At 37.5% G+C, this 13,023-nt stretch overlaps 1 protein-coding gene across 1 annotated transcript in view; it reads right to left on the reverse strand.

The window, feature by feature from the left end:
- Positions 1 to 840: 840 nt before the first annotated feature.
- The window catches only part of LOC110465191 (guanine nucleotide-binding protein G(i) subunit alpha), a 42,745-nt gene continuing 30,562 nt past the window's right edge, over positions 841 to 13,023 (reverse strand). Inside the window, exons 9-10 of the mRNA XM_021520853.1 lie at positions 4,805 to 4,821; positions 841 to 3,679 (exon numbers count right to left, since the gene is read on the reverse strand). Of these exons, the coding sequence (XP_021376528.1) occupies positions 1,827 to 3,679; positions 4,805 to 4,821 (1,870 nt within the window). The 3' untranslated portion in view covers positions 841 to 1,826. The remainder of the gene's footprint in view (positions 3,680 to 4,804; positions 4,822 to 13,023) is intronic.

The raw sequence follows: 13,023 nt of genomic DNA on the forward strand, positions 1-13,023 counted from the left end.
CCTTTAACTGTACATCATAAAGTCTGCAATACCAAAACAGACCAATTTCATAACATGTACAATTTGATCAAAGATGATTTCCAAGATATAATATTTACAAAAGGCCCAATGGGCCTGCATCCCTCACCCGGTATTTATCCAATATTTGTAAATTTAAAAGTGGACTGAAATAAAGCTACTGACAGAATATCAGTATCAATGACTCTTGAGTCATTGAAAAGAACATGTAAAAAGATTTAAACACATGTGACCTTGAAAGTCTAACAAGTTCATTAAATTGAACAAACTTTATAGCCCTTCATTACAGTATGCAACATGTCTTAGACCTTTTGTTTATTGAGATTAGGTAATTTAAAGGTTTATACATTTGACCATATGTGACCTTGAAACCGGGTCGAAGTCATTCAGATGAACAAACTTGATAGGTCTTCATCCGAGCATGCTACTGGCAAAATATCATCCTAGGCCTTTTGGTTATTCAGAAGAAGTTGTTTTCAGTTTTAAACATATTTGACGACCCCTGTTACCTTTAATATGGGTGAAGGTAATTCATTTTAATTAATATAATGCACCTTCTTCTCTGCATGCTACTGGCCAAATATCATCAGCCTGGGCATTTTGGTTGTTCAGATGAAGCTATAATGTTTTTAAGACAATTGACCACTGTGACCTTGAATTGAGGTCCAGGTCAGCAATTTGACCAAACTTTGTAGCGCTGAATTCCAGCATGTAACTAGCCAAATATCAACATCCTGGGACTTATGTAAATGCAGAAAAAGTTGTTTATAAGTCTTCAACAGATGTGACCCCCTGGCCATATATCATTATCCTGGGTGTCTTAATTGACTTCTGTGATCGTAAATAAAAGTCAATGTCATGCATTTGAGCAAACTTGGTAGCCCTTTATCCAATCATTTCACCTGCCAAACATAATCATCCTTGGCCTTTTGGTTATTCGGAAATGGTTGTTTAAAGATTTGAACATATTTGACTCCAGTGACCTTGAAGACAAGTCAAGGTCATTCATTTTAAGAAAGTTTGTAGCCTTCCATCCAAGCATGCCCCCGGCCATATCAACATCCTAGGCATTCTAGTTATTCAGAAGTTGTTTAAATGTTTTAGACATATTTGAACACCGTGACCTTGCATATACGTCCAGGTCATTCATTTGAGCAACCTTGGTAGCCCCTCATCCCAGCATGTTACTGGCCAAACATCGGCATCCTGAGACCTCTTGTTATTCAGAATAAGTTGTTTAAAGATACCCCTGTGACCTTGAATATGTTTGAAGGTAATTCATTAGAACAATCTTGGTTGCCCTTCATCCAAGCATGGCATTGGCCTAATAGCATCACCCTAATCCCCTTAGTTTTCATCAGAAATGAAATTGTTTAAATGACGGACGACGGACAGACGGACGACCTGCGGACGCCGGAACACGGCATAAACTTATATAGCCCTTCGGGCGAGGTGCAAAACGCACACAGCAGTAACATGAGAAAAAGACAAACGTTTGCACTGAAGTCATTATGACATTGTTATTAACATAAAGGTACAAAGTTTTGACTTATCGTAACTGGTTGTCTTTTTAATCACTCTTTAATGTCAACAAATCCAAGTAAAACACCAATAGAAGGAAAAGGCTTTACATCAAACGAGTCGCTCTGTATGCTTTAACTTTCAATTTGTCAAAATTACACACTATGTAAAAGGATATCGGTTTAAAAAATCTAGATTACCTATTGCTGTTAGAATTTCACATCGGAAGTAATACCTACCGAATGCCACGGAAGTAACAACAAATGTCACCGGAACTAGTAGAGTCACTACAGTGTGCCTTTATCGTCGAAGCCATCATTATTTCTCTCTGACATTTCAGTCAGGGAATTCCCACCATCGACAACGCGATCAAAAGATCCGGGTTCTACACGTGCAAAGCTACCTAATACGTCATCATTAGGCTGGTCATTAGACTCTTCCGGGTTGACAATATACACCATACTGCGCGAAGCTTGTCTTCTGCGGTATATAGCCATAGCAACAGACCCGAAAATAAACACTGCCGCTACAACAGCCATAGCAATATAAAATCCAGTGAGACCGAACGACCCGAATACGTGACCACCACTTTGAGCTAATCCTGCGTTTGCTCTAAAGGAATCATTGTATGGAACGGTCATGTTGACGTCTGAGAGGGTAGCCGTAGGCTGAATGTCCACATAACTTGTCACCATCCACTGTGTTCTCCCCAAACTGTCGACGTACTGACTGGATATTATACCCGATTCGTTATTCACAAAAATAACAGGCGTGGGTGAGATGCTTATGCCGGTTGTGGGTGTGGTAGGGAGCGTGGATGTGGAAATACACATGTCGTCGGTCTGCACGTCCTGTATGGGCGTGAAAGCATATTCCTTGGGAGACGAGCAATACCCGTGCAACTCTAGCCCGATAATGTCCTGTGGCAGAAGAAGAACATTACAACCACAGTGAATGGGGTTACCTGTCAATTCAACAGTTTCTAGAAAATGCGTCATCTTGAAAATGTCCTTCGGAAGAAACGTTATGTTGTTGGCAGACAGATCGATCCTACGAAGCGATCTTGTAGTAGCAAACAGATCAGACGGAAGTCCGGTCAGCGAGTTTGTACCAAGGTCAAGGTCTTCCATGTTAACTTGTGCCTCTAAAACACCCGGTGGAATATTATGTAGTCTATTTTCCCTCAGATTCAGATCGACCAGCTTTCCGAGATCACTTAGAAGAGAAGGCGGCAGACTACTAATATTGTTTTTGTTGAGGTCAAGTTTTTCTAGTGACATCATCTTGCCAAACGACCCTTCGTCTAATACATCCAATGAGTTATTTGAAATAACTAAGGTGACCAATGTCCTTCGCAGTTTGTCAAACAACGCTGGTGCTATGTTGTCTAAATAGTTATTGGATAAGTCCAGGCTTGTCAACGACTGGAGACCAGTGAAGGCCGAGACTTCGATACTGGTCAGGTGAGTATCAGACAAATTCAAAGCTCTCAAGCTTGATAACCCTATAAACGATTCCGATTGCAGTTCGTATATATCACATCCAGACAAATCCAGGGAATCCAATGTTACACTTTCAAATAAACCAAAAGGAAGGTCCTCTATGCCATGTAGCTCAAGGGATTCCAGGCTTTTTTGTTTGTGGAAAATTATTCCCGGTAAGCTTCGAACTCCGATTATACGTATGGTCTTTAAATTAACTGGCATGTCCTCATTGCTGTCAGCCCCTTGAACATCGTCGTGAAACAAACGAGCAGGAATTCTCATATTGGGGCCGTATATCTCGACGTGCTTCAACAACACAAGGCTCCTTAGTGCGTCAACGTGCAGTTCTTTCAACTTTCCTCCAACTATTGAGAGGTTAGAAAGAAGAGATCTTTGAGGATGTCTGAATAGTTTCTCCGGAAGATGAAGTGCCTCTGTGACGTTCAAGTGAAGGCTGGAAACCCTGAGGTTATGAAAGAGTTCCTCTGGAATGTCAACCTGATGAGAAATAACAGAGAGTTTCTGTAGATCTGTCAGCCGGTTCAGAGAATCTTGAAACAATACCAATGCCTCCAGTCCTCTGATTTCACGTATGTAAGGCATGTTATCGAATGTATCATTATTGACAGAATTCAGTACGTTTCCGGAAAGGTCGAGTGTCAGAATTTGAAAGTTCGTTATCATAATACGATCTCTTGAAACATCGAAATTCACATTAAAGTCGATGAAAGTGTTAAATGAGGCATTCAGATGTCGCAGATTTGGATACTTGTACAGATGGAGAAAGTACGAAGAGTTCACTACATTGTTCGACATGTCCAATGCGCCAATTTTTCTGGGCAGATCAAGAGGCGTCTCTGTGAGCGAAAGATGTGAACAGTCTGCCGAGATAGATTGCCCCCGTTGTAGCATGGTGATAGAACACTTGCACACAGAACAAGGGTACTTCACGGTCGGCTTGACTGCTGCTGCAGCTACAGCTGAAGATACTAGGGGCGGTGTCGACAATAACACCACATGTAGCACCAGGAGAGTCGTCAGTGAAAGAGCGTGGTGGTCCATGTTCTGTTTTAAAATCAGCAAATGAAAGCCATGTTAGTTGTTAACTGGTCACAGAATGGACTGATACATAATAAAATATATCGTAACATATTCAATTGATATCTTTTCATATGTTCGAGAATTAAATGTGTGTTTCATGTTTATAACTATGATCATATAATACCCCTTGCTTTCAAGTTTGTATAAGTGATAACGTTAAAAATTACTGTTCAATAATTCACTTTAAAAAAAAAATGAAATTAAACGTTTTAACTACAAACATGTTTTGGCTTGGCACCTTAAACACAACACTGTCAGTGTGGCCTTAATGCAAGTGTGTATTAGGTAACTCCATACTGACAATGGCAACTCGTGTAAATGGTGAAAGATAAGTTCAAGGGATCATGTTGATGATGTTATGTAATGTGACTGCTTTGTTTACAGAGGCTTAGTTTGTATTTATATGTGTGATTTAACTGGGGGGGGGGGGGGGGGGGGGGGGGGAAGGAGTTATAGTAACAGCACATAAATATATAATGGGTTTATTAAACGTGTGCATTAAAATTCCATTTATTAGCGTCCTGACAGTACATAAATAATCTTTTATTCCTAATATGAAGAAATAATATTTTAATATTTTATCAGACTCAGTTGTAATTGTAATGTCACAGGTAGGAAATATATAATGTTTCAACCCTCTGAAGCTGAGAACATCACATTTTTCAATTAACATACAATATCTTCTCTGACTGTAGGCCTGTCTTATTTTGATATGAAATAACATTATCATTCATAACCCTTTGGCGAATATTAATTTCAAAACGAAAATTGGCATGGTTATTAACTAATTAATATCTCGTCAGTATTTAGGCATATATCTGTGCTTTGTTAACATCCCCAGGAGAATATCGAAATTTTTCTTTGGTTGGGGAAGGGGGGAGCGCTTTCAAAAACAACTCTTCCTTGACCCAAAGAAAATAAGAGATCCAATATTACTTTTAAGCGAAACAAAAAAATGGTTCGATGCTGATTTCTTGTATGACCACTTACCTTAAACTTTCAGTGTCATGTGCTCAACAACAAATAAGGTCTTCTTCGTGTTGTCACGGAATGTCAGCCTCAAAAATCGTCGTCTGCTTTAAAAGAGTTTCATTCAAGGGAGTTAACCCAATATTCCATCCTATGATGATTTTGAACGATCGAAATATCCCCCAGGCATAAAAAAATCAGCGAAGCAAGATCAACTTAAATGTCGTTTCATGTTCAATACTAGCGTTTAATAAGCACAACATGTATTATTAATAGAAAATTAAAAATGGAAAGCTTTTGCATATTTGAGCCGCTTGTTCATGAATTTCATGATAAACCTTGTGTTGACCAGTGAAATACATGTACTTTGCCAGGCAGTTTTTTTTTAAATCTAATTATACGGTAAAAATGTTTCAGATCTTAATCAAGCACTGAATTCCAATAACAGGATTCCATTAGACTTGTGTACCGTCACTTGCTGTGAATAATACACTAACATCTTTTGTGACCCAAATAAATGTTGGGTAAAGTTGACATTTTTTTATGGATATATTCTTGGTTTATCTTCTTTTTGTATCAACTACCAGTTCCGATTTAGCATGTTATGTGTTATACTGTTATAAGAGAAAATGCGTACTGATATATATAGACAAGAATGCAAAGATAAAGTAAGATCATCTTCAAAGGGATATATATATACATATCTTGTCCGTAACAGGAGGTCGTTCAAGTCACCCCTTCTCACTTCTGTCCAAAAATGAACACAACTTTCATGAATTGTTGCTTTGTAAACATAGCGATACTTAAATTGATATTTCTCGACTATTGAAGATAGGATGCTACTCCATTAAGTGTGCAGTGCTTCTATACATTTTGAAATTCGTAAAACTTCGGGGTTTTACGGACGGCGTGTTTTTAGACAAAGGATTTTCACCTTTTTGGTCCCTTGCATCACCTATGAGTCCTGGAAGGACGAAGCAGCTATGGTGCAATGTAATTACTTTTTGATATACTGTGTCTAAATAGCACAGGTGCAATCACGCATGTGTAGAGGTACGTTCGTCTTCTTAGTTTTCTCGTTGATTATTATAGACCCGCTCGTTCCTGTCGACTATTTTAACTGTTGGTGGGCTATGATAAATCACTAAACAACAATATCTGTTTAGGTAGTACTTACGGATTATTTACTGACCTATTAGATCTCATAATAAAGTCAACGATGTAATTCCATACTGTTGACACTTCCAAAACGCTACCGTACGGGACAGAGATATATCGGTCACCGTAAACACTTGAAAGAAAACAAACAAAACAATTTATCGTTTAAACCGATCCCCTGAAAAAGTAACGGTATAAATTTATATTTTAAACAAAAGGGTGATCAATATCATCATCTGGTTTTTCTTTCCATGACTGACATGCTCAACGAACATACGTGGAAGGGGCGGCCGTGGTTATATATCGGGTGCGAATTCGTCATCTTGAAAATGTTACGAAATCTATTTTGCTCGAGAGTTATTCAGTTCAAGGTCAAAGTGCTGTAATTCTGACCAGAATAACGGACAAATAACAATCGGTTAACCCATATCTGTAATCGTCATTATAATTTGGAATATCAACTTTATATTTTTCTTTCAGGTGGTATTTCAGTAAATGGGGCAGCTAACACAATGCGTACTTGGTGTCAAGACAGTTCAAGATCGTCAGATTAACACATTAAGTGCTTAAATTTATAACTAAATTCTTCAACTAATCCAATTCATACAGCAATAAAAAGAATTTAATTTCATATGACCATTTAAAATTTGAAATGAAAATATTTCTAAATCTCTCTTATGGATTTGAAAAGTATTTACATTGCGACTAGAAGACGCAACCGATTTTACTGATCGGTAACTTAAAACCTGAATATTGACACAAAACCTTGTTTCTGTGGTCATCTATGGTTGAACAAACTTTCAGAGTTTATGGTATTTTAAACGCATTCTATCTTCAAGGAAACTTACAAATGCATACCGCTTTCAGTTAATAAAGAATTTACACATTTTTTTTTATTTTNGGGGGGCTGGTATTTTTATCAAGTATTCATAAACAAAAAATATTTAAAAATCTAATATTACTCCGACACATCAGAAGATATAGATCAATCCACAAGCCTCTGTTGTTGAAGCCAATGTTACTATCACAGATGAAAAGAAACCGCACAGAATTAAGTATGATTTATGATTTTCACAGTTGACAACAACTTGAAGTATATTGATCTAGTTAGCGGACTTTTTTTTATGTTTTTGACCAATTTTTTGGGAACTCCTGTTAAAATGATCAATATGTCAGGAGTGTCTGTTAGTTATTTAAAACACTTGTGTTACAGATGATTTAAATAATACGTGTTCATATACAGCACTGGTCTTCAATCAAAGTAAACAAAATAAAAATCAAACACAACAAGTTCCTGGTCAAGATCGTTAGAATTCTGATGTTAAAAGTCGCGATAAGTTCAAACGTACAGAGTTACAGTCATCGATGTTAAATACTGATATCAGATTACAGCAAATATCTGGTATTTTAGCTCAATCCATTAGAAACGTGCCATTTAACGTCGTGATGAGTACGATGTGATGTACAATAGATACTACACAGTGACATGACCACGCCCACAGATGTATTGTGGTCTCCACAACCTAAAACGTAAATTCGAGAGATGTCCAGGGAGAGAGATTAGGGCCCCGAGTTTAATTCTAAGGCCACTGAAAAACCAGGTTTTTAACTTTATTTATTGAATATTAATAATAAATCGTATTTAAAAGTCTTTTAATAAGTATATTATTATATAAGGGCCAGTAATAGTGAAATTTAAGATACCTTTGCGTGTATTATCCATATGTTTAAGTAGTACGATGTTAAACGCTGTCCGAACTCGACTGATACAGGTGCTATGTCCCGGGAATATAGCTCATTTTATTGGACTTTAAGGGAACTATGTACCCGTCATCCCGAACCAATTAAATCAATTCGTTGTCACATGCTGTCCACAAAGTCACGGGCCGTGTTTTACATGTTTTGAAAATGGAGCTAAATATGTTAAGCTTCAATCATAACTGGCATGAAAAGCTTTAATATTTCATGATTTTATTTATTACTTATGTTATCTGGCCTTAGCGCGATAAATCACATGTACTTAACTTTATCTCTCAGCTAGTTGTCTATTAGTCTATACATAATATGTTCAGGTATAAAGTGTTCTGGTTGTTTCTTTGTCAAGTTCAGAATTGAATTATTAATTGTCTAACATTTGCCCAATGTCTTACAATGTACAAATCTGACCAATTAATTAACTAGATCATCCTTTTAATTATTGATTTCCTATTATTTTTTTGTCAAAAATGTTTGTATTATGCTTACGTTGTCATTTTTTAATAAACCTAGTCCTCGTTTTTTTAATTTATTTTTAGTTCTGACCCTTTTTATGAAATAAAGCAACGTCATTATTCTCCATTACTTGGCACCGTACAGTGAAACTATATTATTGTACACTCTTTAGCATTTCTGTCTACCTGTAAGCTGCCACTTTGGCAAAGTGATTTAGACATAAACCTCCTTTGCTTTTACAAACTTAATTTAATCCTTAAACAATGCAAGATATGGCATACTTCCAAGCAGGTCGACTTGTATATGTTCCAAAAGCAAGTACGGCTTTCAGTGCAAAAATAGCAGAGGGCCAAAGATCAGTAAACCTCTAAGACAACGGCGCCTAGAACATTGTGTATTGCAGTTGGCCATTGTGTATTGCAGTTGGCCATTGTGTATTTGGCCAGTGTGTGTTGCAGTTGGCCATTGTGTATTGCAGTTGGCCATTGTGTATTGCACTTGGCCAGTGTGTATTGCAGTTGGCCATTTTGTATTGCAGTTGGCCAGTGTGTATTGTAGTTGGCCAGGGTTTATTGCAGTTGGCCAGTGTGTATTGCATTTGGCCATTGTGTATTGAGTTGGCCAGGGTGTATTGTAGTTGGCCAGTGGGTATTGTAGTTGGCCAGTGTTTATTGCAGTTGGCCAGTGTGTATTACAGTTGGCCAGTGTGTATTGCAGTTGGCCATTGTGTATTGCAGTTGGCCATTGTGTATTGCAATTGGCCAGTGTGTATTGCAGTTGGCCAGTGGGGATTGCAGTTGGCCAGTGTGTATTGCAGTTGGCCAGTGTGTATTGCAGTTTGATTGGATGCGATTGTATCAATCTGGACCCATACTTGAGCCACCATGTACTGCATTTCTTGCAAATCCTTGCATCATACGACTGTATGATTGCATAATCTGTTCAAATATTATGAAAAAACAATATTCGTTATAATATGGCCGAATGGATATATCAAAAAGTAGAGATATCATAAGAAGTATCTCTATGAACGTGATAACTGTCTTATATTTTGTGTAATGTAACGTTCGTGCTGTGACAAAGGGTCGGATCGCCTCGAAAATTTCACAAGTTACATTATTATTTTTGTAACTTCCCTGCTTATTACATGTATATCGATTTAAACAGTACGTATTTCTTAAATCTTATTCATAAATTAGGGTTGACAAAGAAAAGTATTACACTACAAAAAATATTAAATACTGAATTGTTTTAATGGAGGGCCCATCAATAAAGGTTGGAGGCCAAGAAAGTATGGCCACTGTTTTAAACAAGAGGCTCAGAGGGCCTGTATCGCGCAAACTATTCTCATTAAATATTACATAGTACTACAAATATTTCACTCGCAACTTTGTCAGCTCCATCTGTTGAAACTACCAGCCAAATATTATCTATATTCTTTTTCAGAAATTGTTTGACATATTTTTCTATGTGACCTTGTAAGTAGGTCAAGGTCATTTTCATTCTCAAACTCTGTTGGCTCTATCCCAGGAAGCAACCAGCCAATTATTAAGATTCTTTACCTTTCAGTTTGCCAGAAGAAGTCTTTTGAAATGTTTTACTTATTTGACTGCTGTGACCTTGAAAGCAGGTGAAGGTCATTTTCATTCTCAAACTTTATGGAGCTTTATCCTAGGAAGCCACCAACCCAAATGTGAAGATTCTATACCTTTCAGTTCTTCAGAAGAAGTCAGTTGAAGTGTTTGACACATTTGGCCGCTGTGACTTTGAAAGTAGGTCAAGGTCATTTTCATTCTAAAACTTTTTCTGACTCAATCCCATGAAGCAACCAGCCAAATATAAAGATTATATACCCTTTAGTTCTTCAGAAGAAGTAATTTGAAGCGTTTGACACATTTGAACGCTGTGACCTTGAAAGTATGTCAAGGACATTTTTTATTCTCAAACTTTGTCTGGCTCTATCCTAGGAAGCCACCGGCCAAATGTGAAGATTCTTTACCTTTCAGTTCTTCAGAAGAAGTCAGTTGAAGTGTTTGACACATTTGACCATTGTGACCTTGAAAGTTGGTCAAGGTCATTTTCATTCTCAAACTTTGTCGGGCACTATCCAAGGAAGAAACCAGCCAATTATGAAGATTCTATACCCTTTTGTTCTTTAGGAGAAGTAGTTTGAAGTGTTTGACATATTTGACTGCTGTGACCTTGAAAAGAGGTCAAGGTCAGTTTCATTCCCAAACTTTGTCTGGCTCTATCCTAGGAAGCCACCAGCCAAATATGAAGATTTTAGACCTTTCAGTTCTTCAGGAGAAGTCGTTTGAAGTGTTGGACACATTTGACCCCTGAAACCTTGAAAGTAGATCAAGGTCATTTTCGTTTTCAAACGTTGTTGGGCTTCTACCGACGAAGCTTTCAGTCAAATATCATGACTGTCCGTTCTTCAGAAGAAGTTGTTTAGAGGAAAAATTGACGAGAACGGACGACGGACGACGCACCATGACATAAGTTCAGTTGCCCTTCGGGCTAAAAGTGATCTAAAAATGGCTACTGAAATTCACACGTTACTTCTTTTTTGGCTACTGATTTTTAGGTCTAGAGTGAGCCCTACAAACCGGACGAATCTTAGTAACGGTCACTCAAAAAATCTTCCGAACGAGTAACCGGTTAATCGGTCAGTGTCGTAATCAAACAATTAACAACAAATACAAAGTGTGTCCATTAAAAAACGTATTTACAATTAATATAAGCAGAGGAACAACAACGCCGTTGAAAATCGCCAAAAAAGAACAACTGAATGGAATATCAAGTCAATACATCATTATAAATTGCTAAATGTCGGTCTGTGACATGATAGCACCGTGATATAACTGCACATTGTGACAACGGAGTTCGAAGTTCTATTTAATAGGGTCAGATTATAGAGCATACAGACAGGATATAGCTGATTTTGGTCTAACTGTTACCGCAAAACGAATTGAGAAATTAGAAAAAATACGGGGGCGTTGCATTGTTTACAAAAAACAACACCTTGGACTACCTTGGGGGGGGGGGGGGGTTCGAATTCCCATGGGGGTTTCCATATTGGGAAAAATTGAGGAAATGGTGAAAAATACATGATTTATAAAGAAAATTATCAGGGTGGGGGATGGTTCTTAAAAGCCCCAAAAAACCTCTGGATTATTATTAAAAAATATTTCAATTCGAGTCACTGGTATAAGAAAACAAAATAATGTTTCATCTTTAACTTTTATACAGACTTTTTATGACAACTAAGGTTTATCGACATTATAACACCGTACTATCGTATTGTGATCAAGGGGAGATAACCACTACAAAAGCGAATGCAACATATTCAATTGTTATGATCACGGCATTAGAATAGAATAAGTGTAAGTCCTTGGTTATGATATACTTGTTACAGAGGAAGTATGGTATGGTAGAGGACCAGAAATCCAGTAAAAAACTGTTCGTACCTCTGACCAGGATATAAACTCGCGTTTAGTTGCAAATTGTACCAATAGTTTGACTACTAGAATACTGTTTTAGGCAAGTTACAAATGTTTAAAGATAGGTCAAATCTAAAGAGATATCTGTTGCCGATTGCTGCTGACTGGCCAATGTCTCCCTTGGGATTTGTAATGTTGTGTACATCGCCTCTCAACCAAAAAAAACCCACACAGGGACCTGAAAATTTGTAACAGCTACATTTGGACTAGGACTAATATAAATACCCTGCTTCCTCTGCCAATGTTCAAAATTGTCTCGTCAACAGGAGCTACGTTATCGCAGCTATATCTGGACCTAAACGAGCATTTACCATCAATGCGGGTGTAATTTTTACCGAAAACTGATCTGAACCCCTAAAAGTACTCTGAACATCCCAAATTAGAAAATAATATTGCTGTAACAAATTTTCAGGTCCCTGTGATGAACCATCAGCGGGGCTCTGTGATCAACAGGCAAAATGACTCAAATAAATAGATTTCAAATAATTTCTCTTTTTAAATCAAGCTGTTTAGTAAGTAGATTCACCAGTCAACTTGATGACAACAATGTTGGTTGTTCTAATGAGTGATGGAGACACAGAAAAACTAACCATGCTACAGCAAAGGCCACTGGCCCTATGTGCCGATACATAACGTGAGGTCCTGTAGCTGGTGTCTAACGTGATTACTCATACTGTGCAACTGATCAACATCTATTTGTATGCTTTTCATGTGTAATTGAACAGGTAACGTTGGTTTAGAAATGTTCTGATAAGGTAATAACTCATCCTTGACTAATTTCACTCAGTACATCACCCCATTAGTATGTCTACATAGTAAAAGATCAAACTAACAAAGCACCACCTGATGAATCGTGTACAAGCAGTTCATGCAAGTTTATGGTGGTGATAGTGATTTTTTTTTTGTGTGTTAACTCTCAGGAAGGTTCCTTTGTAGGACGGAAATTTTCCTTGAACAATTAGGAAATAGCACAACTCATGAACAGTTTTAGATTTGTTTGAGGCGTAAAATACTAGTATCGTTTTTGTCCGCAAATAAGCCCACCAAAATATGTATTA

The sequence above is a fragment of the Mizuhopecten yessoensis genome, unplaced genomic scaffold (genome assembly GCF_002113885.1).
Source record: "Mizuhopecten yessoensis strain PY_sf001 unplaced genomic scaffold, ASM211388v2 scaffold11059, whole genome shotgun sequence".
Classification (NCBI taxonomy): domain Eukaryota; kingdom Metazoa; phylum Mollusca; class Bivalvia; order Pectinida; family Pectinidae; genus Mizuhopecten; species Mizuhopecten yessoensis.